Source organism: Nilaparvata lugens, chromosome 14 (genome assembly GCF_014356525.2).
Source record: "Nilaparvata lugens isolate BPH chromosome 14, ASM1435652v1, whole genome shotgun sequence".
Taxonomy (NCBI): Eukaryota; Metazoa; Arthropoda; class Insecta; order Hemiptera; family Delphacidae; genus Nilaparvata; species Nilaparvata lugens.
The window spans coordinates 11,010,464-11,038,431 of record NC_052517.1 but is presented as its reverse complement, the minus strand read 5'-3'; the positions used below and the strand labels follow the sequence as shown (position 1 = coordinate 11,038,431).

The 27,968-nt window shown below is 35.9% G+C and overlaps 4 protein-coding genes across 8 annotated transcripts in view; 2 read left to right on the top strand and 2 right to left on the bottom strand.

Moving 5' to 3' along the window:
• The window catches only part of LOC120354191 (piggyBac transposable element-derived protein 4-like), a 34,610-nt gene extending 23,987 nt beyond the window's left edge, over positions 1–10,623 (top strand). The window contains exon 2 of the mRNA XM_039440756.1: positions 10,448–10,623. The gene's annotated coding sequence lies outside the window, so the exon portion shown is untranslated. The remainder of the gene's footprint in view (positions 1–10,447) is intronic.
• LOC111048271 (uncharacterized protein DDB_G0283357) overlaps positions 1–16,764 on the bottom strand; it is a 101,706-nt gene extending 84,942 nt beyond the window's left edge. The window contains exons 1-2 of one of the 2 annotated variants that reach the window (XM_039440759.1): positions 16,462–16,764; positions 11,361–11,406 (exon numbers count right to left, since the gene is read on the bottom strand). In XM_039440759.1, coding sequence (XP_039296693.1) covers positions 11,361–11,399 — 39 coding nt within the window. In that variant the 5' untranslated portion in view covers positions 11,400–11,406; positions 16,462–16,764. The remainder of the gene's footprint in view (positions 1–11,360; positions 11,407–16,461) is intronic. The other variant, XM_039440758.1, reaches the window with a different exon arrangement.
• Positions 1–27,968, top strand: part of LOC111058137 (sodium channel protein Nach) — a 475,868-nt gene that overhangs the window by 237,117 nt on the left and 210,783 nt on the right. The window lies entirely within an intron of this gene.
• LOC111048268 (integrin beta-PS) overlaps positions 22,140–27,968 on the bottom strand; it is a 92,833-nt gene continuing 87,004 nt past the window's right edge. For 3 of the 4 annotated variants that reach the window (XM_022334142.2, XM_039440738.1, XM_039440737.1), the window contains exon 16: positions 23,859–26,838. In XM_022334142.2, the coding sequence (XP_022189834.2) occupies positions 26,773–26,838 (66 nt within the window). In that variant the 3' untranslated portion in view covers positions 23,859–26,772. Of the gene's footprint in view, positions 26,839–27,968 lie in introns of all 4 variants that reach the window. The other variant, XM_039440736.1, reaches the window with a different exon arrangement.

Genomic DNA, 27,968 nt, shown 5'->3' with positions numbered 1-27,968 from the left:
CTGCCCCTTGTAGGAGAGGAAGGATAGGCTGTTATTTAACCCTGCCCCATTTAGGTGAAAGAAAGGATAGGCCATAACTCAACACTGCTCTGTGTAGGAGAGGAAGGATAGGCCATAACTCAACACTGCCCCTTGTAGTAGAGGAAGTATAGGCCATAACTCAACACTGCCCTTGTAGTAAAGGAAGGATAGGCCATAACTCAACACTGCCCCTTTTAGGTGAAAGAAAGGATAGGCCGTAACTTAACACTGCCCCTTGTAGTAGAGGAAGGATAGGCCGTAACTCAACACTGCCCCTTCTAGGTAAAAGGAAGGACAGGCCATAACTCAACACTGCCCTTGTAGAAGAGGAAGGATAGGCCGTAACTCAACACTGCCCCTTCTAGGTAAAAATTCAAATTAAAAAAAAAAAACAATCAAATGCATTCCAAAAATCAAATACAATATTGTTTCCTAATTTCTAATATGTGTTCCCTATAGGCTACCCTGTGTGGGGACACTTGAATATATTTAATAAAATATTTATATACAAATTTTATTAAATGGGTTCACTCAACGTACAAAGGTAGATAAGATCAAATAATTGATTAATAAAATGAAGTAGGCTGGAAGTAGATCAGGGTTATCAACTTTCAGTAATATACAGCAGTATGCAGTGGATAATTGAAATAACAATGATGAATATATATATATGAAATATATATATATATATATATATACCATTTGTTCTATAACAGGTTTAAAGTTTTATATTGGTGGAATGGGTGAGGGATGGTTGTCATGTGATCGTTCTAGGGCCGGACAGTTTCAGTCATTTGTTCCAAAAGATGTTTTTTAAAGACAGGATGAAGCTTGCTCGGCTCTCGATAGACCTGATAGAAACAGGAAGTGCATTCCATGCACGACAGGCACTGACTAAGAAGGATTTTGTGAAAATAGTAGTTCGATGATTGGGTATCCTTAAAGTACTTTCTCCGGTCCTAGTATGTGAAGCATCTATCCTCCTACCTTCAGAGACAAATTTTAAATCATCTTTAAAATAGTTTGGATTACCGTATTTCAAGATATCTCTAACAAGCTTGACTATTGGTAAAAGCCTTTGATGGGGAAGCTTCAATGTTGAACTAGCAATGTGGGCTGGAGTGATATGATCATGGCGTTGGAGAGAGTAGACGAAACGTTGACAATAATTTTGGCAACACTGTAGTTTATCATTCAGAGTGACTTGCATATCGTTAAGAACAGAATTACAATACATTAAAAATGTGGGAAGATGAGAGATTGAACCAATAATAATTTAATGTTTCTAGGGAGAATGTCGTGCATTTTCTTCAATGCATGCATGGCTGAGAATACCTTTTTTATAGTTTGTATTATTATACATGTATATAATACACCCTCTATAGTTTGCTGTGTGACTGCCCCGACAGTTTACACAGATTGGGCTGTAACTTAACACTGCCTCTTGCAGGAGAGGAAGGATGGGTCATAATTCAACACTGCCTCTTTTAGGTAAAAGGAATGATGAGCTGTAACTTAACACTGCCCCTTGTAGGAGTGGGAGGATAGGCTGTAATTTAACACTGCCTCTTCCAGGTGGAAGAAAGCATAGGCCATAATTCAACACTGCCCCTTGTAGTAGAGGGAAGATTGGCCATAACTTAACACTGCCCCTTCTAGGTGAAAGAAAGGATAGGCTGTAACTTAACACTTCCCCTTGTAGGAGAGGAAGGATAGGCGGTAACTTAACACTGCCCCTTGTAGGAGAGGAAGGATAGGCTGTTATTTAACCCTGCCCCATTTAGGTGAAAGAAAGGATAGGCCATAACTCAACACTGCTCTGTGTAGGAGAGGAAGGATAGGCCATAACTCAACACTGCCCCTTGTAGTAGAGGAAGTATAGGCCATAACTCAACACTGCCCCTTCTAGGTAAAAGGAAGGATAGGCCATAACTCAACACTGCCCCTTTTAGGTGAAAGAAAGGATAGGCCGTAACTTAACACTGCCCCTTGTAGTAGAGGAAGGATAGGCCGTAACTCAACACTGCCCCTTCTAGGTAAAAGGAAGGACAGGCCATAACTCAACACTGCCCTTGTAGAAGAGGAAGGATAGGCCGTAACTCAACACTGCCCCTTCTAGGTAAAAATTCAATTTAAAAAAAAAAAACAATCAAATGCATTCCAAAAATCAAATACAATATTGTTTCCTAATTTCTAATATGTGTTCCCTATAGGCTACCCTGTGTGGGGACACTTGAATATATTTAATAAAATATTTATATACAAATTTTATTAAATGGGTTCACTCAACGTACAAAGGTAGATAAGATCAAATAATTGATTAATAAAATGAAGTAGGCTGGAAGTAGATCAGGGTTATCAACTTTCAGTAATATACAGCAGTATGCAGTGGATAATTGAAATAACAATGATGAATATATATATATGAAATATATATATATATATATATATACCATTTGTTCTATAACAGGTTTAAAGTTTTATATTGGTGGAATGGGTGAGGGATGGTTGTCATGTGATCGTTCTAGGGCCGGACAGTTTCAGTCATTTGTTCCAAAAGATGTTTTTTAAAGACAGGATGAAGCTTGCTCGGCTCTCGATAGACCTGATAGAAACAGGAAGTGCATTCCATGCACGACAGGCACTGACTAAGAAGGATTTTGTGAAAATAGTAGTTCGATGATTGGGTATCCTTAAAGTACTTTCTCCGGTCCTAGTATGTGAAGCATCTATCCTCCTACCTTCAGAGACAAATTTTAAATCATCTTTAAAATAGTTTGGATTACCGTATTTCAAGATATCTCTAACAAGCTTGACTATTGGTAAAAGCCTTTGATGGGGAAGCTTCAATGTTGAACTAGCAATGTGGGCTGGAGTGATATGATCATGGCGTTGGAGAGAGTAGACGAAACGTTGACAATAATTTTGGCAACACTGTAGTTTATCATTCAGAGTGACTTGCATATCGTTAAGAACAGAATTACAATACATTAAAAATGTGGGAAGATGAGAGATTGAACCAATAATAATTTAATGTTTCTAGGGAGAATGTCGTGCATTTTCTTCAATGCATGCATGGCTGAGAATACCTTTTTTATAGTTTGTATTATTATACATGTATATAATACACCCTCTATAGTTTGCTGTGTGACTGCCCCGACAGTTTACACAGATTGGTTTTTCAGTGTTCAGATTTCACACACTGAGCTGTGACCAAACCTCTGACATTTAAAGCACTGAGGTAGGCCGGGCCTTGGTCTGTAGGGTTCAATTTGAACCTGTACAGAGCTAATAGGAGATAGAGTGTATATTTTTTTGAAATCCTCCAGTGAAGGCCTCCGAGGACAACCTCCAGCTCAGAATTGCACTCAGAGCTGGAGGTGTGGGATGGGATTTTCTCCTCCACTAAAACTGACTTTACTGTGGCAAAGTCAGTTTCACTGGTGATTTTTAGCATATAGTTACCACCCTTCAAGGTAGTTTTAGAAGAAGTTTTTGAAGCTATTTTATCTGATATTTTATTCCATTTTTCTGGTACTGGAAATACCAGTGGAGGGAAGAATTTTGTTTGCTGCATCTCTCTGGTGGGATGAGGATGAAGGGGCCCTCCTTCTCTGCATCACTGGGCGGTGAGGTAGTGGTGGTGTCACCACCACAGCTGCGTATTTGGAAAGCTGTGAGTGGTCATCGCTGGTTGGTGGCGGGGTGGAGGGAGCTGTTGCCACCTCACTTGACTAGAGTTGTAGGTAGTCAGCAGGTTGAGCATTGTTGTTGATGCTGGTTGGGGTAGTGGAGGGTGAGGTCAAAGGTGTAACCCCTCTTGCCTTGATGGGTGTGAGATGGGGCAAGGAACTGTCTGTTAGCATGGTCAGTCTTTCCCTTCTCTTCACTGTGCCTACCCCTTTGTGGGTGGCCCTCTGGGTGGTCCTCTTGGCTGAGGGAAGGGTCGACCCAGGATGCATTCTGTCTTCTTTTTCTTCTTCTTCTTCTTCTTCTTCTTCTTCTTCTCTTCTTCTTCTTCTTCTTCTTCTTCTTCTTCTTCTTCATCTTCTTCTTCTGCAGAGCTGCTCTGAAGCTACCTGCTTGGTGTCTCGAGCGCGACTTGACTACAAGAGGCTGGAATTGTCCTGTTTTATAACAGATCAAACCGGTTCCTCTCCTACCATTGGCAGAGCGCCTTTGGCCTATAGGAGGCTGGCTTCCACTGGATTAGTGGCTGGCATCACCTGGCAGTGTAGACTGGAACTACTCAGTCTAACACTTCTGACGCATCAACAGGTAGGGAGGTACTCAAAGCTAGCACGTGATGATGTAGGGAAATCAACCAGCAGGGATGTATCAATCCCCCCCTGTTCAAGAGAGCCGTGAGCGAGTGATTTATTGTAGTCAAAGATGCAAAATAGATACAGTTTTAGTATGATTAAGCCAAAAGCTATTTACATTAGTTGAGTACAAGTGATAATTCTTGCTTCTCATGAAAATTAGATTGACTATAAGGGTTTCAATCTTATTGGTGGAAGTCGGCATTGTTAACTGCGTTTGCAGGGGCTAGTTGCAACTGGTCCTTACATACCTTGATGACTTTGTTACCACGGGTGATCCAGTAGACTGCTCCTTGTTGATGTGCGACTGAGTAAGGTATTTTCTATTTCGGGGCGAAACCATCTCTGGGCCTTGTTGGACAGCTGATGGTTCCTGGTGAGCACCAAGTCTCCTAGCTGGTAACAGGGCAGAGACTCGACATCGGAAGTTGCATTGACTGATATGTATCACTCCTGATGGTGCTTGGCTTGTTGTTGAGTGGTGGTTATGGTGTTGAGGTGTTGATTTACCTCAGCTTTGTACCGTTCCCCAGTGGTGGAAGACCAATAGATCCATTCTCCTAGACAAGAGAGGCTGTGTCCGAGAAGTACCTTGCTGGGGCTGTACTTGGTGGCAGAATTCTGGCAATTGCATAGCATGAACAATATTGCAGGTAATTTTCCACCCCCCTCTTGGTATTGCTCCTGTAGGCAAATGCTCAATCCTTTCTTTAATTCTTGGTTACATCTTTCTGTCGGATTTGCTCATGCATGATAGATGGGCTTGGTGAAGTGGATGGTTTCCCACTCATGACAGTGTTCCATCCAAGTACTCCCTTTGAACTGGTAGCCGTTGTTGAAAAGTAAGATTTTTGGATAGCCTCATCCAAGGAAGAATTTTGTTTGCTGCATCTCTCTGGTGGGATGAGGATGAAGGGGCCCTCCTTCTCTGCATCACTGGGCGGTGAGGTAGTGGTGGTGTCACCACCACAGCTGCGTATTTGGAAAGCTGTGAGTGGTCATCGCTGGTTGGTGGCGGGGTGGAGGGAGCTGTTGCCACCTCACTTGACTAGAGTTGTAGGTAGTCAGCAGGTTGAGCATTGTTGTTGATGCTGGTTGGGGTAGTGGAGGGTGAGGTCAAAGGTGTAACCCCTCTTGCCTTGATGGGTGTGAGATGGGGCAAGGAACTGTCTGTTAGCATGGTCAGTCTTTCCCTTCTCTTCACTGTGCCTACCCCTTTGTGGGTGGCCCTCTGGGTGGTCCTCTTGGCTGAGGGAAGGGTCGACCCAGGATGCATTCTGTCTTCTTTTTTCTTCTTCTTCTTCTTCTTCTTCTTCTTCTTCTTCTTCTTCTTCATCTTCTTCTTCTGCAGAGCTGCTCTGAAGCTACCTGCTTGGTGTCTCGAGCGCGACTTGACTACAAGAGGCTGGAATTGTCCTGTTTTATAACAGATCAAACCGGTTCCTCTCCTACCATTGGCAGAGCGCCTTTGGCCTATAGGAGGCTGGCTTCCACTGGATTAGTGGCTGGCATCACCTGGCAGTGTAGACTGGAACTACTCAGTCTAACACTTCTGACGCATCAACAGGTAGGGAGGTACTCAAAGCTAGCACGTGATGATGTAGGGAAATCAACCAGCAGGGATGTATCAATCCCCCCCTGTTCAAGAGAGCCGTGAGCGAGTGATTTATTGTAGTCAAAGATGCAAAATAGATACAGTTTTAGTATGATTAAGCCAAAAGCTATTTACATTAGTTGAGTACAAGTGATAATTCTTGCTTCTCATGAAAATTAGATTGACTATAAGGGTTTTAATCTTATTGGTGGAAGTCGGCATTGTTAACTGCGTTTGCAGGGGCTAGTTGCAACTGGTCCTTACATACCTTGATGACTTTGTTGCCACGGGTGATCCAGTAGACTGCTCCTTGTTGATGTGCGACTGAGTAAGGTATTTTCTATTTCGGGGCGAAACCATCTCTGGGCCTTGTTGGACAGCTGATGGTTCCTGGTGAGCACCAAGTCTCCTAGCTGGTAACAGGGCAGAGACTCGACATCGGAAGTTGCATTGACTGATATGTATCACTCCTGATGGTGCTTGGCTTGTTGTTGAGTGGTGGTTATGGTGTTGAGGTGTTGATTTACCTCAGCTTTGTACCGTTCCCCAGTGGTGGAAGACCAATAGATCCATTCTCCTAGACAAGAGAGGCTGTGTCCGAGAAGTACCTTGCTGGGGCTGTACTTGGTGGCAGAATTCTGGCAATTGCATAGCATGAACAATATTGCAGGTAATTTTCCACCCCCCTCTTGGTATTGCTCCTGTAGGCAAATGCTCAATCCTTTCTTTAATTCTTGGTTACATCTTTCTGTCGGATTTGCTCATGCATGATAGATGGGCTTGGTGAAGTGGATGGTTTCCCACTCATGACAGTGTTCCATCCAAGTACTCCCTTTGAACTGGTAGCCGTTGTTGAAAAGTAAGATTTTTGGATAGCCTCATCCAAGGAAGAAGTGTGTTTTCAGCATGTGTCGAATGATTTTGGCTTCACTGTTGGCCAAAGGGTAGGCCTCTATCCATCTTGAGAAGGAGTCGGTTACCACAAGTATAAAATGATTCCGCTGCTTGGATAGGGGATAGGGGCCAATTAAATCAAGGCAGATCATCTTTCACGGTCATGTTGGTCATCGTGGTTGTTGTTCTGGGTCCTGGGTTTGATTATAATCTTTTGTGCAACTACATACCATGCAATTGTGTACATAGGTGTAGACGTGCACCTTCATCTGGGACCAGGTGTTGTATGTAGCAAGGGCTCGGTATGTTTCATCTCCTCCTGGGTGTCCACTGAGGTCATCATCATGGCAATGGAACAGGAGTCGGCTTCTGATCTTAGACAGTATTACAACTCTCCACTCTTGGTCGTGAATTCCCTTCTTCCATAAGCGATTGTGTAGGCAGTAACAGTAGAGGAAGTTTTAATCAGCTTGGAACTGTTCTTTGAAGGGTAAAGATTTGATCTCGAGCCATTGTTGAATCTGGGCCTTGATTGGAGCATTTGTGGTTTGGGCTAGCCTTATTTCTTTGCAGAGCTCGGTTTCGGTACTCATGGCTGTTAGAGTGGCCAGCTTGATGTCAGTCAGCTTAAATTCCAGCGGCATGGTTCATTCGAGGTGATGGCACTCTTGGTTGAGTTCATCTGGGCTGGGCTGACAAGATAGTGCATCTGCCAACTGGTTTTCTTCCCCAGGACAGTATCCCAATGTGGAGAAGAATTCCTGCAGGAGGAGAGCCCATCATGTGAGTTTGGCTTGACTGTCCCCTGTTGCATGCAGCCAGGTGATAATTTGGTTATCTGTGCAAAGTATGAATTTTTTTCCTTCTAAGTAAGGGCGGTAGCATTTGATTGCCCAGACTACTGTGAGGCATTCTTGTTGATTGCTATGATAATTCTGCTCAGTGGCATTTAGTTTTGCACTGGCGAAGGCGATTATTCTCCTGGCTCCTTCAACTTCTTAGTATAAAACTGCACCAATTTCTATTTTACTGGTGTCTGTTTGAAGAATAAAGGGCTTTTGAGAATCTGGTCATTTAATGTTAGTCAACATTTCCTCGATGTGGAGGAAGGAGTTTTCTTCCTTGTAAGTCCATCTCCACCGAGACAGTTGCCGAGACCAGCTGCAAGACAATCGGTGCTGCACCTTAGCTGAGGTGTTTGCCAGCTGCTCCAGTAGTTGCCACAGGAGTCTCAAAGTCAGCATAGGTCGCGAGACAATCCCTGTGGCTAGCTGTGGTAGTCTCAAAGTCAGCCTTAGCCGCAAGACAATCGCCACAGCCGACAGCACCAGTCTCAAAGTCAGCATTAGCTGCAAGACAATCGTTGCTGCGCCTTACCTGGAGCTTGCAGAGTGTTGTCTGTGCCAGCCGCCGTCCTTCCTCCTGCAACCTGCATTGGATCTTCTTCCCCAACTGCTGCTGACAGCTCCTGGCTGGCTTCCTGTTGGACATCAGCTGGACTTGGTCCTGGAATGAGTAGGCAGGGTTCTCGGCAGGACTCGCTGTGGCTCCCTTGGTCTGGTCAAGCTGGTGGCTGGGTGGTGACTGACTACTAGAGGCTGGAATTGTCTCATTTTATAGCGGATCAAACCGGTTCCTCTCTCACCATTGGCCGAGCACCTTCGGCCTATAGGAGGCTGGCTTCCACTGGAGTAGTGGCTGGCGCCGCCTGGCGGTGCAGACTGGAACTACTCAGTCTAACACTGATGAGCATCTCTGCCACATCAACTGATAGGGGGGTACTCAAAGCGAGCATGTGGTGATTGGGGAATTCGACCAGCGGGGAGGTATCAACTTTTAGACAGTGGGTGGAGGAAAAAAATGTTTCTATAAATTTAATACAAGTACTTTATACAGTATTATTTATATAGTGTTATGAATAAGCATTGAAAAGGCTGGCAGGGGGCATGGATGGCAGAGGCATGGGGCTTCTAGATCTAGATCATTCCCGTTTGTTCGGTTTTTGCGCACGGAGCTGTTGACCAATGGCAAACGCCTCCTGGAACCTTCTGGTAGCTCACATGTGCTGCGATTGGTCACCCTTCACGCGCTGTGATAAGGCAGATGCGTTCGCCAACTCCAAACCCTTCTAGGGACTTCTGAAGGCCTTGTATTAATGGTGCTTCTCAGTCGGAAGTTAGTCAGGAACCAGAGTCGAATCATTTGCTACTTCTGATTGAGACAGACAAGTGATAAAGTGATATAGACTTCTGCAGTTGTTTATATAGTTATCATTCTTGGTGACAGTTATTCTTAAACAGTTATTTATACTAGTTAGTGACTTAATGTGCACTTGTTATATTTCTATATAATTTTTTTATCAGGTAGTAGTTCATCAGTTTATAGTTTTGTCTAGTTTTACTCCTGTGTGTTATAGTGTTATAAGTAATAATGATAAAAGAGAGTAGGGTTTCGATTTGTTCATGTCAACTTGTGGTTTGAATAATGGAGAAACGGGGATGCTTTAGATCTCCAAATTTTTCACATAGATTCCAAAACTAGATATCAATCTCGTGCACCTTGAATCCCAAATTCCAATTTTTCAGAATATTGATGTTCAAATTCCATTCATGGGACATGAAATTTCATTCGGTATACATTGTTGTGAAATGTGTTTGTATAAAGGAAGCTCATGGAGAAATTGTTATGCTGGTAGCAATGTGTATCAATCTATGTGTTTCAATACAGGAAGCTCATGTTTCGATACATGAGTTTTGATACAAGTATGCTGGCAGCCTATGTATCTATAATAGGGGAGAGTGGGGTACAGTGGGACAGTTTGTGGTCTTGAATTCTTTATTGTATTGAAATATCAGTTTAGTAGGACCAAAAATACACTAACATGTAGAGTGGAAGTCCTACTTTCATAATTATATTTTTATTTTATTTGTATAACTATGCAAATATGGAAAAAAAATTCAAACCCTTACAATGTGGTCCACTGTAATGAGGCACAGTGGGACAGCCTTTGGGTTACACTGAGACACTAGAATTAAAATTCTGTCTATAATGTGAAAACTAATTTATTTGACACTCTTTATATCAGTTACCTTAGGAGGGATGAGAATCTAGACAATTCAACATTAATGACATTTGTTGCATCATTGTTCCTGTGCTACCATGTGTTGTAGGAGGAGGAGGAGGAAGTTTCAGTTCAACATCACCTTCCAATGCAAAGTAAGTTTTTTCTTCTCCTTTGACAAATTTGAACCCTGGTAAGATTCTCTTCAAGTATTTAACACAGTAGTCACTGTCATCAGTTTTTCAACTATTTCTGCAGCATAATAATTGACCAATTTTTTCCTACAAACTTTGACCAATACAAAATCACCTACATCAACATAGTACCACTGTGCCCCAGGAAAATTGTCCCACTCTGCCCCATAGGACTGTTTAAGTTCAAAAAAAATTATATAGAAGCTAATTCTGGTAAAATGATCATTAATAATACCTTATTCGGTTGAATACATTATCAGTTTAATATAATTTATTATTATCATTAAAAATGCCTTCTAATTCAACCTAATCTCTATTTCAACCTCATATATGACTAATATATGTGACACTATATGTGGAGAGTGTGGGATTGTTGTGCCATCTCATGCGTTCAGGAGGCACCGACCCTTCAAGCCATGCATCAAAAGTGATGTCTCTCCAGTAGAAAGATGCACCGAGATCGCCAACATCTTGTCACCAGCTATTGACTTTGTTTTACCACAAATCGACTTCATGAGGATGCTGAGTGCCCTTCGAGAAAGCTTCGACTGAACTTCAACTCAGCTACCATGCTGACAAGTGCAGCATACTAAGGCAATTTTTATTGCCATTCTGCTGCACTAGATAGCCATACAAAAAACTAATTGTTTTAATGTATATCTTTGTAGCTCACTTGTTTTTGTTCAAATAAATAAATAAGTACAGTAATAGTCCCTTGCATTTTTGTAAATCGGTTGTCGATGATCGATGGTCGATTATGAGGGGGGCGCCAACAGTAAAGCTTGCCCCCCCCCCCCCAAGAAAAATTGTTAGATCCGACCCTGGGATCAGATGCTGGCTTTATATGATTCAGAAGCCTGGGTTCAAAACCTGGCCCGGGCAAGATATTTAACTCGGGCCACTCCTGTGTTTCAGATGAAACGATATTCAGATTCAACGATATGTTTATATCGTTGGTCCCAGCTGTCTAAAAAGCAGTCGGTTAGGTCAAGCCAGAGGCCCTGAAATTGATCAGTTGCGACCTGAAAGCTCTGACACCAGACCTCTGAGCCAGCCAGGTCACACGATGTTATCATTATTTTACTGATTAATCTTGGATCAGTATTTTTATTATTATTATTATTATTATTATTATTATTATTATTATTATTATTATGCATTAAATTCCCTTGTATGGAAATCGCTAAGTATTTACTTTGGATGCCGTACAATATCCTTATTTCTATGATTATTCCAAAAAAATTTTATTTATTATTATTATGTTTGCTACTTACAATGAAGAGACTGATGAAGTAAACAACGGAAGTATCCATTCTGCAACTGCAAAAGAAAATTTACCATGTCAATAAACCCCTGAGAAATCAGATCCAGTTTTTTAACATTAAACAGCATCTACCAAAATAATAAAGACATAATATGGAGCTTTGGAATTTTGTAACTCCATCTCAAATTTCAATGAAATCTATAATATAAGAAAGAATAAAATAGGCTTATGTACGGGATATGAAATTCACAAATGGACGAATCATCACGTCTGAACTACGCCTACTCATAGTCCAGTCAAGGGAAGGTTATAGAGGGAAAAGTTGGGAAGACAATTTTTGACCCCGCAGTTCTGTTTAGGGTAGTAAGGAGGTAAACATATCAAAAGTCCCCACCCCTACCCACTGTGCTAAGGGAGTGGAGGTAGTTTAAAGGTACCATTTTTTGGTTTCTAGCATAAAGCTCAAAAACTATGTATCCTAAGGACTTGACTGTCATATAACAAATTGAAGCTTACATAATTACCTACAATACCTAATCATTTTACAACTTTCATATAATATCTCCTTCAGTTTTCAAGATATCCACTCTTGAAGGTGTGAGATGTGTCATTTGAAAAAACCACATTTGCCACAATTTTATTCTATATTTGCTCACAACTTTTAAAAAAGTGGTTTTTTGGTATTGGTGTATGTGTGTATGAGTGTATGTGCGTCTGTGTACACGATATTTCATCTCCCAATTAACAGAATGACTTGAAATTTGGAACGTAAGGTCCTTACAATATAAGGACCGACACGAACAATTTCGATAAAATGCGATTCAAGATGGCGGCTAAAATGGCGAAAATTTTGTCAAAAACAGGGTTCTTCGCGATTTTCTCGAAAACGGCTCCAACGATTTTGATTAAAGTTATACCTGAAATAGTCATCGATAAGCTCTATCAACTGCCATATAAGTCCGATATCTGTAAAAATTTCAGGAGCTGCGCCCCATCTATGCAAAGTTTGATTTTAGATTCTCAATTATCATGCTTCAGTTACAATTTAAACAAAAAATGCCGAGTGGAATAGATTGAGCATGAGAATCCCTACAATTAATGTTCAGTAACATTTTCACCTAGAATTAAAAATAAGCTCGAAATTCGAGAAAATGTGATTATACAATTGCAAACTGTTGGCAACTGTTGATTCTATTGAATGATTCACTATAAAGAGATAGCAGACCTCGTGTGCCTCCAGCGTTATTACCCTGTCACCAGCTGGCTCAAATCTTTGAATAGTAGACTTGAGATGCGCGGGAACACTAGCGTCACGTAATCAATTTTCATAACGGCAAGGAAAGTTGTGTGAGTGTGCCACACCAGATTTTTTGAGCATTCATTGACTGGACTATCAAGTGATTAACTTGAAATTTTGCATATAGATTCTGTGATGAATTTTCTCGTATTATCGCCTGAAATATGAGAATTGACACAAGGGAAATTATTTTACTGTTACGAGTTGGAAAGACCGTCAACTAAACGGTCATTTATCAAGCGATAAGGCATGCTTGATAATGGCTGGGTCTAGAGATAATAATCACCGTCCTATACTAGGTACTTATTTTCAAATGAATTAATACATATTATTATAATTTTATTATTATGTTATATTCTTGCGGATTTAAGTTTTCGTTAGGTGATGTAGAAGATATCTCTATCAATTGTAGTTTCTTTTTATTTTTAGTATCAGCGCAATTTGTGAGTAGAGAACTGGCAAAAATTGATAGAAATAAATCACCTGGTTTTGATAATATAAGGTTAAAAGATATATTGTTCTTGAAGGATGACATGGTTTCATTTTTACAATTGCTTATAAATAAAATTATCAAATCCCAAAGTATACCTGACCTTATGAAAGTTTCTGTTGTCTGACCCATCCATAAAAATGGTGAATTCTCTATTTTTAAGAATTTTAGGCCAATTGCCATATTAGCAATTTTTGAAAAAATTTTCGAAAAATATATTGCCGAGAGGATGAATTTATTCTTGCATAAGCATAATATCATCAATGATTTTCAATATGGTTTTATGAAAGGGTTAGGTACAAATAAATTGTTTTCAAATTTTTCTAATTATATATATGGTAACTTGAAGGATAATGTTCATAACCGTTGTCTTTTTATAGATTTTTCAAAAGCATTCGACACTATAGATCATAAAATTTTATTACAAAAGCTATATATCTAGTGTTGGTATAGGAGGACTCAGGTTATTTAAAAGTTATCTGGAGAATAGAAAATTTGTTGTTTAAATTGGGAACTATTTAAGGACTTCAAGAGAGGACTTCAAATGTGGGAGTGCCTCAAGGATCAGTCCTGGGACCTTTGCTGTTTTTACTTTAAACAAATGACTGAACTAGATATTTGATTCACTGTAAGATTTTTATGTTTGCAGATGATATTTTGTTGATTTCCTCTCATAAATCGTTAGATGTGGCCGAAACCCGGTTACAACATGATACCAATACTCTAGCTAAATGGTCTCATGATAATTGTCTAAATATAAATGTCACCAAAACCAAGGTGCTACATATAACCTCATCCTACATGAAAAGAATTAGGGAGCCCAAAATTAAGCACCATTGCTGTGAATGTTTCCAACTGCAGGAGCAAGATATTTTCATATGTACAAGAGATTGTCAGTTTATATCGAATTGTATAAATTATAAGTAGGTATTTAGGAGTAACAGTTGACAGTCATTTTCGTTGGGATATTCATATAAAAAATGTTTGTAATAGACTCAAACAGGTATTGGCCAAAATGAATTATATTGAAGATTTGATACCTAATAAAGTGAAGAGGATGATGTATATAGCCTTGGGAGAGTCTGTTATGAGATATGGATTGCAAGGGTGGGGATTTGCTAGCAATGTTTATCTGAGGAGAATATCTTCGGTACAGAGGAAGATTTAACGTTTGGTCAGCAATTCTCAGGGAGATATTTCATATTATAACCTTTTGAATAGATGCAAGGTTTTGAATATAAAAGGTATATTTCTGTTTACTTTGATTTTAGAAAATTACTTCTGCAAAAAATATTTAGTTATGAAAGTTGATCGATATGATTTAAGGAATGAGAGGTATGTTGTACCATTTACTTCGAATAATTTAGCCAGAAACACCTTAATCTACATTGTACCAAGAACTTTCAATGGTTTACCCGATAATTGTGCTGAGTTTGTTAATATGCGCCTGTTGAAAAGAAATTTAGAGATTTGATTGAATAATTAAACTTTAGATGTAACATAATGTAACTCATTACTAATGTATTGTATTGTTGTAATTCATTCTGTTCTATTTTTTGTATGTACTGTAAGTTCAGGTTGACTATATATTATAATACTCTTTAGATTTTTGAGAGCTGAGCCAACAATTAATTAATTAATATCATGATAATTTTAACTGTTAAGTAAATTTGACAGTGTAATAAACTGATAAGTGAATTTAACTGTTAAGTAAAAATAAAGTTCACTGATATTATATGTATAATTTTATTTGAATTTACATGTTTTGTATAATAGTACCTTGTCAAGCAGCCTCTTTGAGGTTCGCTTAAGGTAGCTTATTTATTCAATAAACGTTTTTTCTATTCTATTCTATATTAGAATATTTATAAACTATTATAATCCAGTCAATATAGACATAAAAAGGGGGTGTGCTTGCAATTTATCTTGTAATTCTGATTTTTTAAAACATTATAAGCTGATATCTCTTTTGAAAATGTAACTTATAAGATTCAAATACTATACTCTCTGCTTTTGTTCAAGAAGAATTACAGAAAGAGGCCATACCACAAGCTGGAAACAAACTTTATGCCTCCTACCCTGATGACATGAGAAGTGAATTTGAAAATGAATGTCTGCACTTCAAAATTTATGGAGAACAGGAAGAACTTGGTAGAATCCATGACGTGTTTGAATAAATTATAGAACATGAATTGAAGTTGACTTTCACAAATCTTAAAGTAGCCGTAAGAATATTCTTCTAAGCTGAGCAGTCACCAACTGCTCTGCAGAGAGAGGATTTTCCGCTTTGAATCGTCATTAGAATGAGGTCTACAGTTTTGTGTTTGAAAGACGTGATATTTCATTGTAATCTCTTGTTATTCACTTCATAAGATACTAGTAGTTCTGTGAACAGTAGACCTCGCGCAGTCATAAACCGCAGCCACCTCTTATACAGTCCATCAGAGTAAATCCTGTATGTATGTCGTGTTGACGTGATATCGATGTGAAAACGGCTAATGGCTGTTCGGGTTGGTGTATCAAAAATGCTAACATCAAGAGCTTATCTCCTCCAAGACATACTGGCAACAGGTTAGCCTGAGTTCAAAGCAGAGAAAGTTCCAGACAATACTACGTTGTTTCAGTTATAATTGCATGCGTTATTACACGCAATCAATAGTTCATTTTATATTGCTTAAAAATTGCAATCAATGAGGCATGCAATTAATAGTCTACACAGCTGCTGATTTTTCACCAAGTTACATTGAGATATTGAATTGCATGCGTCATGGCAGTCGATTTATGATGAATAAATCTATACGGTAGTCTGATTTTTACTCTAATATTGGCATATGAAGGAGGCTCCTTTTTACTTCTATATTATCCTTGAAATGCAAAATTTCCAAAAACCTTGTATAAACGTCAACGCTCAATTTAAAAAGGAATATACCTGAAAATTTCTTGGAAATCTATTACTGTACCGCGTTTCGCCGTAAATGCGCAACATATAAACATTTAAACATTGGAGAAAAAAGATACGATAGATTAAATTCCTCAATTTTTCAGAAGAAGAATTCGAAAGAACCTACATTTCAAGTAATATAATGGAACACTACGGGAATGTGTAATTAGGTAGTGAAATGGAATAAAAATTTTTCAAAGAAAAAAGAATTTCAAATTTGAAAACAAATAATTGTAGGTCTACATCAAAGTACGTTATATTTCAGAGGTGAGTGTCTCATGTTGGAAACAAAATTGGTGCAACCCAAGCAAGTATAAAAAGATGGCTTGAATTTCTATTTATAGTAAATTTAACGCTCAGGACAATAAATAATGTCTACTTACAGTGGGTGGTGGTAATGTTGAAAGAGAACTGCTGAAGGCTGCAAAAAGACAGACTGAAGATAGGCTAGACCTGTCAACTGCTGCTCAGGATCACAGGATGCCACGACTTCAACTGTAGGACTTGTATGATTTCTGTCTTCAAGACCCGGCTTGTTTGTTCAAAACATTGACGCAATCTTCAGCAAGAGGTGAACCAGAAATAGTTTCAAATTAGACAAACTGCATTACTTGTCACGAAATTATTGAAAAACGTGCATTCGAGTCATTTGATTGGTTTTGATCATTGAAAAAATAAGTCTGCTAACGTCAATAGGCTAAAATGGCCGACTAAAGTTAAATGGCTGACACCAAAGTTATTAACAAAATGTTTATTTTTCCGTCTGTATAGATTCTATTAGATTGAACATAATATGTGTTTGTCAAACTCCGTTTAATCTAATAGAAACTATAAGGACGGAAAAATAAACATTTTTTTAAATAACTTTGGTGTAAACGCAGCTTTCTGCACGGTTTTAATCCATCTCGATGTCATTGGCACAGTTGCAAAATAGCCGGTTAAATTTTAACCGTGATTAATTTCACGAGAACCAGTCAGAGAAGGCTTTTTTAAAGAACGGCTTCTCTGATGATTGGTTCTCGTGGTATTAATGTGGCTTTTGTGCAACCGGCACAATATTATGTTCCAACAATCGACATTCAACAAATTTACTGTCTTCAAAAATAGTTTTAAAACTAGTGACCCCTTGGGTTGAAGAACTCGATCAAGAACTGTTGTATTGTAATCTTTGAAACCCACAACTTTCAATTATACAGAGTAGATGAAAATTATTAAAACAGCTAAATATTTCTCTTACAAGAATCATTTGACAGTGGGTTTCATTGAGGATCCTATTTGAATTGAAATATTTGTCGTTTCAACATCTAATATTAACCAGCTGTAATCATGTGTCAGCGCGTGTGATAGCTCCCAAATAGCCTCAGCTGATGTTATGAACGAATTATTGGAAAAACTGTAGTAATTTATTGCATGCGATGAATTATCCAGCTGACTGAATCATAACAATTTTTTTCTTATACACTCTCAATATTCTTATATCCTGAAAAAGTACAAAGGAGTGAGTAAATTTTGTTGTCTAACGAACTTGACCTGTGAAAAGGTTCGAAGAATAGGCTACGTTTTCAAAATTTGAACATGATTGATCAATTCTTGCTCAAGTTATTGTAGAACATACACACAGTCGGACAACGACTTTGGCCTTCAGTCAAGCTGTTTACACCAAAGTTATTAACAAAATGTTTATTTCTCCGTCCTTATAGATTCTATTAGATTAAACATAGCTTATCGTACACTTGAAGAACATATGTGTTTGTCAAGTTCCGTTCAATCTAATAGAATCTATAAGGACGGAAAAAATTGTTTGTTAATAACTTTGGTGTGAACGTCAAAAGTGAGAACTCACTGTAACGCTCGTTCAATAAGCACACTACATAAAATGATCGAGAAGCGTGCATTTCAAGTCGTTGCGTTGATTTGTTTTTGATCGTTGAAAAAATAAGCCTGATCACATCAGTAGGCTAAAATTATTGTCGACATATTTGTGCGTTCTAATTGGACGTTCTTTTTCAGGTCGAAATTCGCATATAGTATTCAAAAGCATCAAGATGCCTGACGTGGCTGAGAAAACTACCCAAGTTATTGGAATAAGCAAAATACTTGTGGCATCTATCCATCCATCCAAGGTTCTCATACAGACATTCTTAAAGTTTAGAAAATTCTAGAGGATTAAATTCGTACACCAATGAGTGTATTGTAATTTTTTGGAGAAAACTATTTTCACAGAAAGCAGCTGTTTTCCAGTCCCTACGTAGATCTGAAAGACATTGTTTGCAGACGACTCTCGTCTGACGTCAGAACAGGTTTCTTTCCGGCCTAGGCCGGAAAGAATACCCTTTCCAGTCGCTAACATGGAATTAAGAAAGGTGATCAAAAAACATTTCATTATTCGTGTTCATTATTCAATAATTAAAACATTTATAATAATATCATCTTATCGTAATTTGAAAGAATAAAAAAGTATAAACTCAACCTCCCACATAATTGAACATCATCTTTTAGGTTATTTAGACAAATCAGAATAAAAAATAAAAATACTTGCACAATTTCCTGATATTCAGATTACCTCAGATTTGCTAGAGCTATCACCTTCCACTTCTGCTTTCGGAAGTGCTTAGTAAACAACTATTCTCATATATATATATATATAATATATATATATATATATATATATATATATAATATATATATATATATATATTGTTTATTTTTGTGTGTGGCGAAAAATAGCGTTCGCACCACAGGCAAAAATGTTTTCATTTTCTGCTCTAGGTGCGAAATATACTATTACTTTCCTTGCCCTATTACCATAGGTACGGAAAGTATTGCTTTCCGAAAAAAATTAAGGTACCCCAATATGTTCAACGGATCTCGAAATTTGGAACATAGTAGGCTTATGATATAAAAATTCGATTGCACTAGGTCTCATCCCTGGGAAAACTCGCTGAAGGACATGAAAATGATAACAATTATTCATCCTTGGAAAAACAGATGATAATTTCGTCGTCTGTCGAAACAGAAGATGCGTGTGTGGAGAGAGACAGAATAATTTCCAGCTGTGTAATACAAAGCAAAAAGAAATAGATGTAAACAGTTAATTAGAAATTCCAAAAGTCAATATTTCAAAAATTTGTTGAACTCTAATAGATCAATGGCTTCCAAATGGCGCGCTTTAAAGTCTCTCGGGGCAGGCAAGGATAAGTCCAAGTTGGTGGTCAGACATACTGTTGAAGAATTGAACTGTCACTTCTCTCAGGTTCCGGTGAGTTTGGATTTGGCCTACGAGTATTCCAATAATTATGAGGTGTTACGGTGTGATGATGAGTTTCACTTGGCAGCAGTAACGCAGATGGATGTCATTAGATCAATCTGTGATATTAAGAGTAATGCTGTCGGCGCCGATGCACTTCCAGTGAGATTCATCAAACTAATTCTGCCTCTCATTTCTCCGTTTATCACACATTTATACAATACTTCATTTATGACCTCCAGCTTCCCATCTGCATTCAAATTTTCCATGATCATTCCATTCAACAAAGTTCCTGATCCCACTTCTCCTTCTGATTATCGGCCGGTCGGCATACTGTCTGTCTTGTCTAAGGGTCAGGAGAGGCTTGCTCATAAGCAAATAAGTGGCTATATTACTCGGAAAGGAATCATCAGCGAACATCAGTCTGGATTCCGAGGAGGACACAGCACCACATCAGCTTTGCTCTGTGTCTCAGATGACATTCGAATGGCTATGGATAGGAGACAGTCTACACTGATGGTGTTGATTGACTTGAGCAAGGCATTCGATTGTATCTATCACCCGCTGCTTCTGAAAAAACTGAAAAATTATGGTTTTTCTGAGAGTAGTGTGGCATGGGTGAGGTCATACCTTCTTGACAGACAGCAGTGTGTTCGATTGGACAGCACGTCTCGATGGAGGGTGGTCAACAGGGGGGTACCTCAGGGTTCAGTTTTGGGACCACTACTGTTTAGTTTGTATGTAAATGACGTAACTGACCGACTCAGACACTCCAGATATCATCTTTATGCAGACGACCTACAGATTTATAGACATTTCAAGACTGATAACTTTGGTGAAGCAGTTACTCTTATGAATGAGGACCTGACTGCTGTCTCACTCTGGACAGCACAACATGGATTGAAAATTAATGAATCAAAATCCAAAACAATCGTTATAGGTAATAGAAGACTTTTGAACCAACTTGACTTTAACCATGGACCTTTCATCGAAATTAACTCTCATAGACTGGATTATAGTGAAAACATTACAAACTTAGGACTTACATTTAACAGACATCTAGACTGGACTGAACAAGTGACAAAGACTTGCAACAGGGTCTTTGCAGGCATTCACTCACTGAAGAGAATTGGAGCTGTTATCCCCTTACGGGAGAGAATAATGCTTGTGAAGACCTTGATATTTCCGCATTTCCATTATGGAGATGTGGTCATACAGGACATGACAGTGACTCTTTCTGAAAGACTGCAAAGGGCTCAGAACTACTGCGTGAGATTCGTCTTTGGCCTTGAAAGGGACGTCCACATAAGCCCTTACATCACTCAGATGGGTATTTTGAAGCTTCGAGACAGCAGAATTTATCATGTGCTGATGCTCCTCCACAAGGTTCTGGCAACTGGGTCTCCTCTCTACTTGAGTCAGAAATTTCAATTCCTCGCAGGAATCAACAGAAGAGATACGAGGCATGGTGCGAGCCTGTTGAGCATTCCCATCCATCGCACTGTGACATATAATAGGTCGTTCTGTGTGACCGCTTGCAGACTGTGGAATAGCTTACCCGCATCTTTGAGGAGTGTGGAGAGGCGGACACTGTTCGGCGCGGAGGTCTTGGCGTGGCTGAGGGAGGGCGATCGGGGCATAGGATGAGGAGGTGTGTATGCGTGGTGTGTTTGCTTGTGTGGAAGGTGTGTGTTTGCGTGAAATTTTCTTGTTTCTTGCTTAAAAATTAAAAAAAATTTCCTATAACTCTATTTTCTAACTTTTTTTTTTTTTATTTTCTTTCAGTCTAAAATATATTCTACTAAATTGAATGAAATTGTTTTTGTTTTTTTTTTTCTCAATTATTGATTTATATTATATACATATATATATTTTTTTTTTCTATCATATTACTTATTATTATATTTAAGAGATTATTTCATTATGTTTTGATGTAGATGCATTAGAATTGTATAGGAGGGTTAAGTGGGAGAGAGGGCCGGCTGCGCCCTAACTTCGCCCTCCAGGTTAAAATAAAGGCAGCCTATCTATCTATCTATCTATCTATCTATCCTTAAAATGCAAAATTTCAAAAAAGCTATATATACGTCGACGCGAAATTCAAAAAGGAACATACCTGTCAAGTTGCATGAAAATCTATTGCTGCGTTTCGCTGTAAATGCGCAACATAAATATGAACATAAAGAGAAATTCAAAACCGTCGACTTAAATCTTAGCCCTCACTTCGCTCGGTCAATTACTTACTTGACGCCAGTTCATATATTTATCATTTTTTCAAAAAATAAAGCACAAATTCCTGAATCTCATATGTTTTGAAAAGACATATATTTTAGAAACAAAAAGGATCAAAATCTGTAGTCAAACAATGGAACTTCTCTAGTGTTCTTCAACTACTCGTCCAATTTAGTCTCATTCACAGAACTATTAATTATTTTGTAAACTTAATCACAACTGTACATTCAACAATTTTATTGGCCTATGTAAAATTATGCATTCGCTGATACACGTATTCTATTTAAATATGTGTACAATTATTATCAGATCATAAACTATTATACTGGGTTGAATCATGTTATCTACAAATAGAACGCGTTGCAAGTATGAACATCGTCAACATGCCATATCTACTAGCTTTATAACGTAAATCTCACGCTTGTCTTTTCATTAAAGTAATTATTCGATTTGGAACTCAATAATAATTGAAAACATGAATAATTTTATATATTATCATTACCTATTCTTACTTTCTTCAGAAAGTAATCATTGATGATGATAATAATGTACCTGGATTAATGAATTCAAAAATAAACTGGGAAAAGTTGATTTAATTTAATAGTATAGTGTTATATTCGTCACAGACAATTAGAAAATAAAAACATTTACACGAAAATTAATACAACTATATATACAAAAATAGCAGCTATAGAACAAATAATAATTATTATGTTAAGCTTCAAATTATTCATATAATAATTTTTATACCGTAAGTAAACCAATCCGTTCAATCTTTAAAGATTTAGAGAAGTAACTAAAATATAAGTTAATGAAAAACAATGGTTTTAGTCAATAATTTTAATGGGCTATATTTTGATTTCTTTCCTAATATAAAAAATCCTCGAGATCCATATTAAAATCTTCTTTTCCAATATTGACTAAAGTGTTTGAATTTGATAAACCACCTAAATAAACTACTTTTTTTTTAATAACTTTGCTAATTTTGAAATTATTTTCAATTTAAATTTTTCATTGTGTCACCAGTGAAATTACCTGTTAAGCATTACCTTCAGATAAAATTAATCCTTGCCATTCTAATAATACTGACACCTTTAAGTGGATATCACTATACATTATCGATTATCTCTTCAGAAATGTCAGTTTTTTACAAACTACAAAATTTGCCGTGCTTTACAATGAACTCAAATTTGAATTTTTTCAAATATAACCCATTATCAATTATCCGTTAATACGTTACTTAACTTTTTATGATTAGAATACACATGAATTTAGACTTATAGTGCACCTTGACATCTACATTATTCTAACCCTAAAATATGATAACTATGATTATAATTATTCTAATTTTTAATCATCTCAAACTATTAAAATAATATTAATAAATTGATCCAAATAACATACATATATTATTTTAACAAATAATTCTAGAAATTAACATAACACACAACCGAAAATTAATTATTGAAACAAACAACAATAATATTCATTTTTCAGTAGACCATCGATAATCCGACTCCTTCTAATCCGACCAGATAACTACGTCGGGTCACTAGGCTTTCTCTACTTATTCTTGTAATTCCAATTTTTCATCATCATCTCAATCATGTGTTTTTTTCGGTTTCAAAAATTTATAGTTTTTCAAAGTTGGAGTTCTCTGAATATTTGTAATTGATTAAATCAAATTTAGAAGTATTTTTTCAATTTAAAAATGATTCTTGTGTGTTTTGAATTGTAAATTGAGTGTGTAATTGAAGAATGTTAAGGTGCGTACAGATATACGCGCCACGAACATGAGCAATTCACTTTTAATCAGCTGATGCCAAGCTTTTTATATCTATAACTTACCAGTTCTGTAAAAATACAGATAAAGTCTATATATATATATATATATATATATATATATTATATATATATATATATATATATATATATATATATTCTTCTTCTTCTTCTCTTCTTCTTCTTCTTCTTCTTCTTCTTCTTCTTCTTCTTCTTCTTCTTCTTCTTCTTCTTCTACTCTTCTGTCTTATTTTTCTCCATCTTTCTGTTACTGTTCTTGTACTTCTTCTTTTCCTTGTTGTTAAGCGCCTCAATTTTATTTATCTATTTACGATACAAATGACACATATGTTATTTACATTGGTAGATAACATAATAATTTAGTTCTTGAGCTATTTTTCTTGCAAATACATAGGTGGTTACACAGTCCAATATAAGGTTAGAAGTTCATATGTACAATTTCTATAAAATTTTAGTCCAAAATAAAGATGGAAACTATAAATTTTGAATTTAGATGGCTCAAATAAATCAATAAATTGGAAATATTCCACTCAATTACCACTTGTAACGATATAATATTGAGTTATTAAACTAGTTTTGATTTAAATAAATTAGTTTTTCGCTTATCCGTCCTTTCTGGTGATCCGGCCTTGCCCTCAGTCCTATAGGGGACAGATTATCAAGGTTCTACTGTAAAATAAACTTATAATAAATTTTGTGAAATCTTTCGAAAAACCGATAATAAAATGTAAGAATCAATACATGCTGTGATATAAGTTCAACTTCCATTAGTTTATGTTTTGAATAATATTTAATTTAGGTTTCAATATTTTAAAAATATTTCTGAATATAAGTGAAAAAAATTTCAAATTAAATTTGATTTTTAAATTAAAGTTATCTTGATTGAAGCATTGGATATTCCACACCAATATAATATTATCGATAACAAACTAAAAATTACAAGATGATAAAACAGATAAAAACAGTAATATTGTTAGATAATATACGACTTCATTTTAGATTGTAGCACAACTTGAAAATTTGACGTTGCTCATAAATGATCTATGACAATAAAATTATAGGTATTTATTTGATGATTCAAAATATGGATAAAAATTATTTCAAGATAAAGACAGTAACATAAGTTGCAAAATATTAATAAAATGAATTTTTTTTTTGAAATATAATGTATTCAAAAATATAGGTTTTCCAAAAAAGCTGAATTCCCCTATTTCTAGAAAAAGCAGCCAGTAATAATAGCAACACTTTAAATAACTATAGTAAGTTCTTGTAAAAATAATTTTGCCGATTTTGCAACATTTCTAAAATTTTATCAAATATTTGGTAAGTAGATAGCTTTTTAAGGCATTATTATTTTATCAATAAGGCACCAGATTTATGACTGTTTTCAATGAAACTGTGGAAATAAAATTATCTAATTATAATATAATCTTTGTATTATAAAATTATTAACTGAACAAGCTACCACATTGAATACCAATAGAAAAATCACAAAATTGAATCAAAAATTTCAAGTAAAAGTTGGAATTTTGTGTCAAATTTGTTTCAAGAAATCAAGTTACATTATGTCAAAAATAAAAAAATAAACCAAAGTTAAATCAAAACACATGAACACTTTTGATGTTGACAATATCAAAATTCAAAATAATTAAATTTAAAAAAAAATATAGTTTTAAAATTCAATAAAGTTTGTGTTTGATAGAGTAAATTGTTAGGATTTAAAATAAAGTTTCAAAACACCTACGTTGAGTTAATAAGCTACCATAAATGTATTTCTAAATATATTTTTTATATAATCCACTTTTGCATTCTAGTATTTTGATAAATATTTTTCATGAAGCATTATCTGATCTATAAGTGTTATAAATATTCATTTCAAACATTGATTGCCGGTTGCACAAAATCCGGTTAAATTTTAATCGTGATTAATTCCACGAGAACCAATCAGAGAAGCCGACTTATCAGAAAAAAACCGTATCTGATTAGTTCTCGTGAAATTGATCACTGTTAGAATTTAACCAGCTTTTGTGCAACCGGACCATACACTTAGTTAAAACTAATTAAAAGACTCACACAATGTTTGTTAAAATTCATGAAAAATTCATCATTAAAAATCGTGTAATTTCAATTTTAATCCGTCAAATTCATGAATTTGAACAAAATATTTTTCAATTCGTGAAATAAACAATACAGATTGTTTAGATTCATGAATCTTAACATTTCTACGTTAAAACCAAGTCTTAGTATTCTACACCTAATAAATATTATGTAATATTCAACGATTATATACATATAAGACGGCAGTCAAATGTTTTTCTTAACAAGGCAGGTTAATTAATTCATTTTCAAATCAATTTTTTTTTTTAATGTTGATGTTCACCACAGTTTTTGTTTTTTGCCCGTTTATGCAGAATATTATTATCAATGAAGATTAAAAAATCAATCAAATATTAGGAGTAATAATTAATTTTTCATTGAAATATTGAAAAATATATTGAATTTACATATTTCTCTACAGTAAATAATATATTGTGAAGAAGATAATATAATAACATGGCACTATATTGAATATTTATCAATAAATCAAAATATTTTTTTCATAACAAGTTAATGTAATTTCAATAATTATAATTAATAGTTATTTGTTTTTCTATATCTTCTAAACTCATTAAAAATTGTATAAAATTTTGTTCACAGATAAGATATGCTTCAAACTGAATTGAATTTATTGGCTTTGTCACAGAGAAAACAAGTTATTTTTGAGTTTATGTGTTATTCATATCTTATTATGTATTTCTTGCTTGTGTATTATTTTTATGATTCAAGTCTACATTGTATTGTTTTCAATTTGATTTGAATGTATCGATCAATATGATTTCATAATATATGGTTTCCAGCTGTCATTGACATTTTTGTACTTAATAATATTAAATAATAAATTTTATCTACTTGAATGTATGTATTCAGGGTTACCTACGTATTTTTAAAATTCTATCTAATATGATGTAGAATAATGATAATAGTGCATAAACGGACAATACATTAGGAACAATATTAATATTTTCTTATATAGTTAACCTCAAGCTGAATTTCAGAGTTTTGAATTTAAAAATCAAGATTTTAAAACTAAAGATCGTTAAACTTTATTCGATTTCAAAATATTGACATCAAAGAGAAAATTCGCGAACTACCAACGTTCACATTAATTCAAATTTCCGAGTTTTAACTTTTGAAATTTAAACTCAAGATTTGAAAACTTGTATTGTATACAATATTCAAGTTTCAGAGTTTGAATATCAGGGTTTCAAGCTCAAAATTTGTGAAAAGTATCGTTAACCAGTGTTCAATTCCTGAGTTAAAAATTGGAGAAATACTACAATATCCGGCTTGAAACTGATTATTTTTGCAAATTTTACTTCCCAGCATAAGTTGGATTCTTGAACGTAGAAGTGGCCTGCTTGTAGATTGGATTTTCACCCTGGAAAAAAAACAAAAAAAAAGGATTATTTCAAAACAAATATAAAGGATAGAGCTACATTTAGCACAAAAGAGAAGTAGGAAAAGAGAAGAAGAAAGAAGATGAGAAAAATTACGATAAGAAGAAATGGAAAATGATAGAAGATTTGATTAGAGTTTGATTTCATTTAATTTTCGGTTTAACAAAATCTTTCAAATTGATATTTATTTTACAGTTTTGAGTACTTACTAGAAGGAATTCTGTTATCAATTTGGATCTTAATCTTTCTAAATTCAAAATTAATAATTGTTTCAAGTGTTTGTGTTTTGTTTCAATGTGGAAATTAGTGAAGAATTGGAAAGTCGCACATAACCTTTATTTGGACAATTTATTTATGGAATTGGGATGAAAAGAAGTTTTGGACTGTAGTCTGTTTCTTTGTCCTTAAGTTGATTGTAAATTATAAATGAATAGATAATAAATTCTTTATTCATGTGTGTTACAATATTTACTGGCTTATACACTAATTTACTTCAAATGACGGTATTGCTAATTATTCAACGAATTTTACAAAGTATATAAAATTAATCGACGACAGTAAAGGTTGAATGCAATTAGAATAACAATAATATAGAATTGTGATGTAACTTTATAGATCGGCGGTGTTTCAATAAATAATTGACGATTCTCTGAAAAGGATATAGAATGATATCCTTCCCGTCAACACACGACCGGGATAGAGATGGAGGGGAAAAAGGAGAAGAAGGAGGATGAGAAGGAGTGAATGTAGGAGAAGGATGAGTAGAAGATGAAAGAGAAGAATTTGAAGATGATACAAGGTGAAGGAGAAGGAAGAGGAGGAGAAGGAGGATTAGTAGATAATTGAAGGTAGAGAGAAACAGGAGTGGAATCTAAGCAAAATAAAAAGTATAAGAAGACAAAAATGAAGAATTGAAAGAAGAAGGAAGGAATAATGTTTACATTTCAATTTATTCACAACACTCAAAAATACAATGAGAAAAGGCAATATACAACAAAACAATAGCAATTTTGTAAACAAATTATAGAGAAAGAAGAAGAAAGAAAGGAGAAGAAGGAGGAGAGGTTCAAGAGGGAGAAACTGAAAAAGAAGAAAGATAGATACATGAATT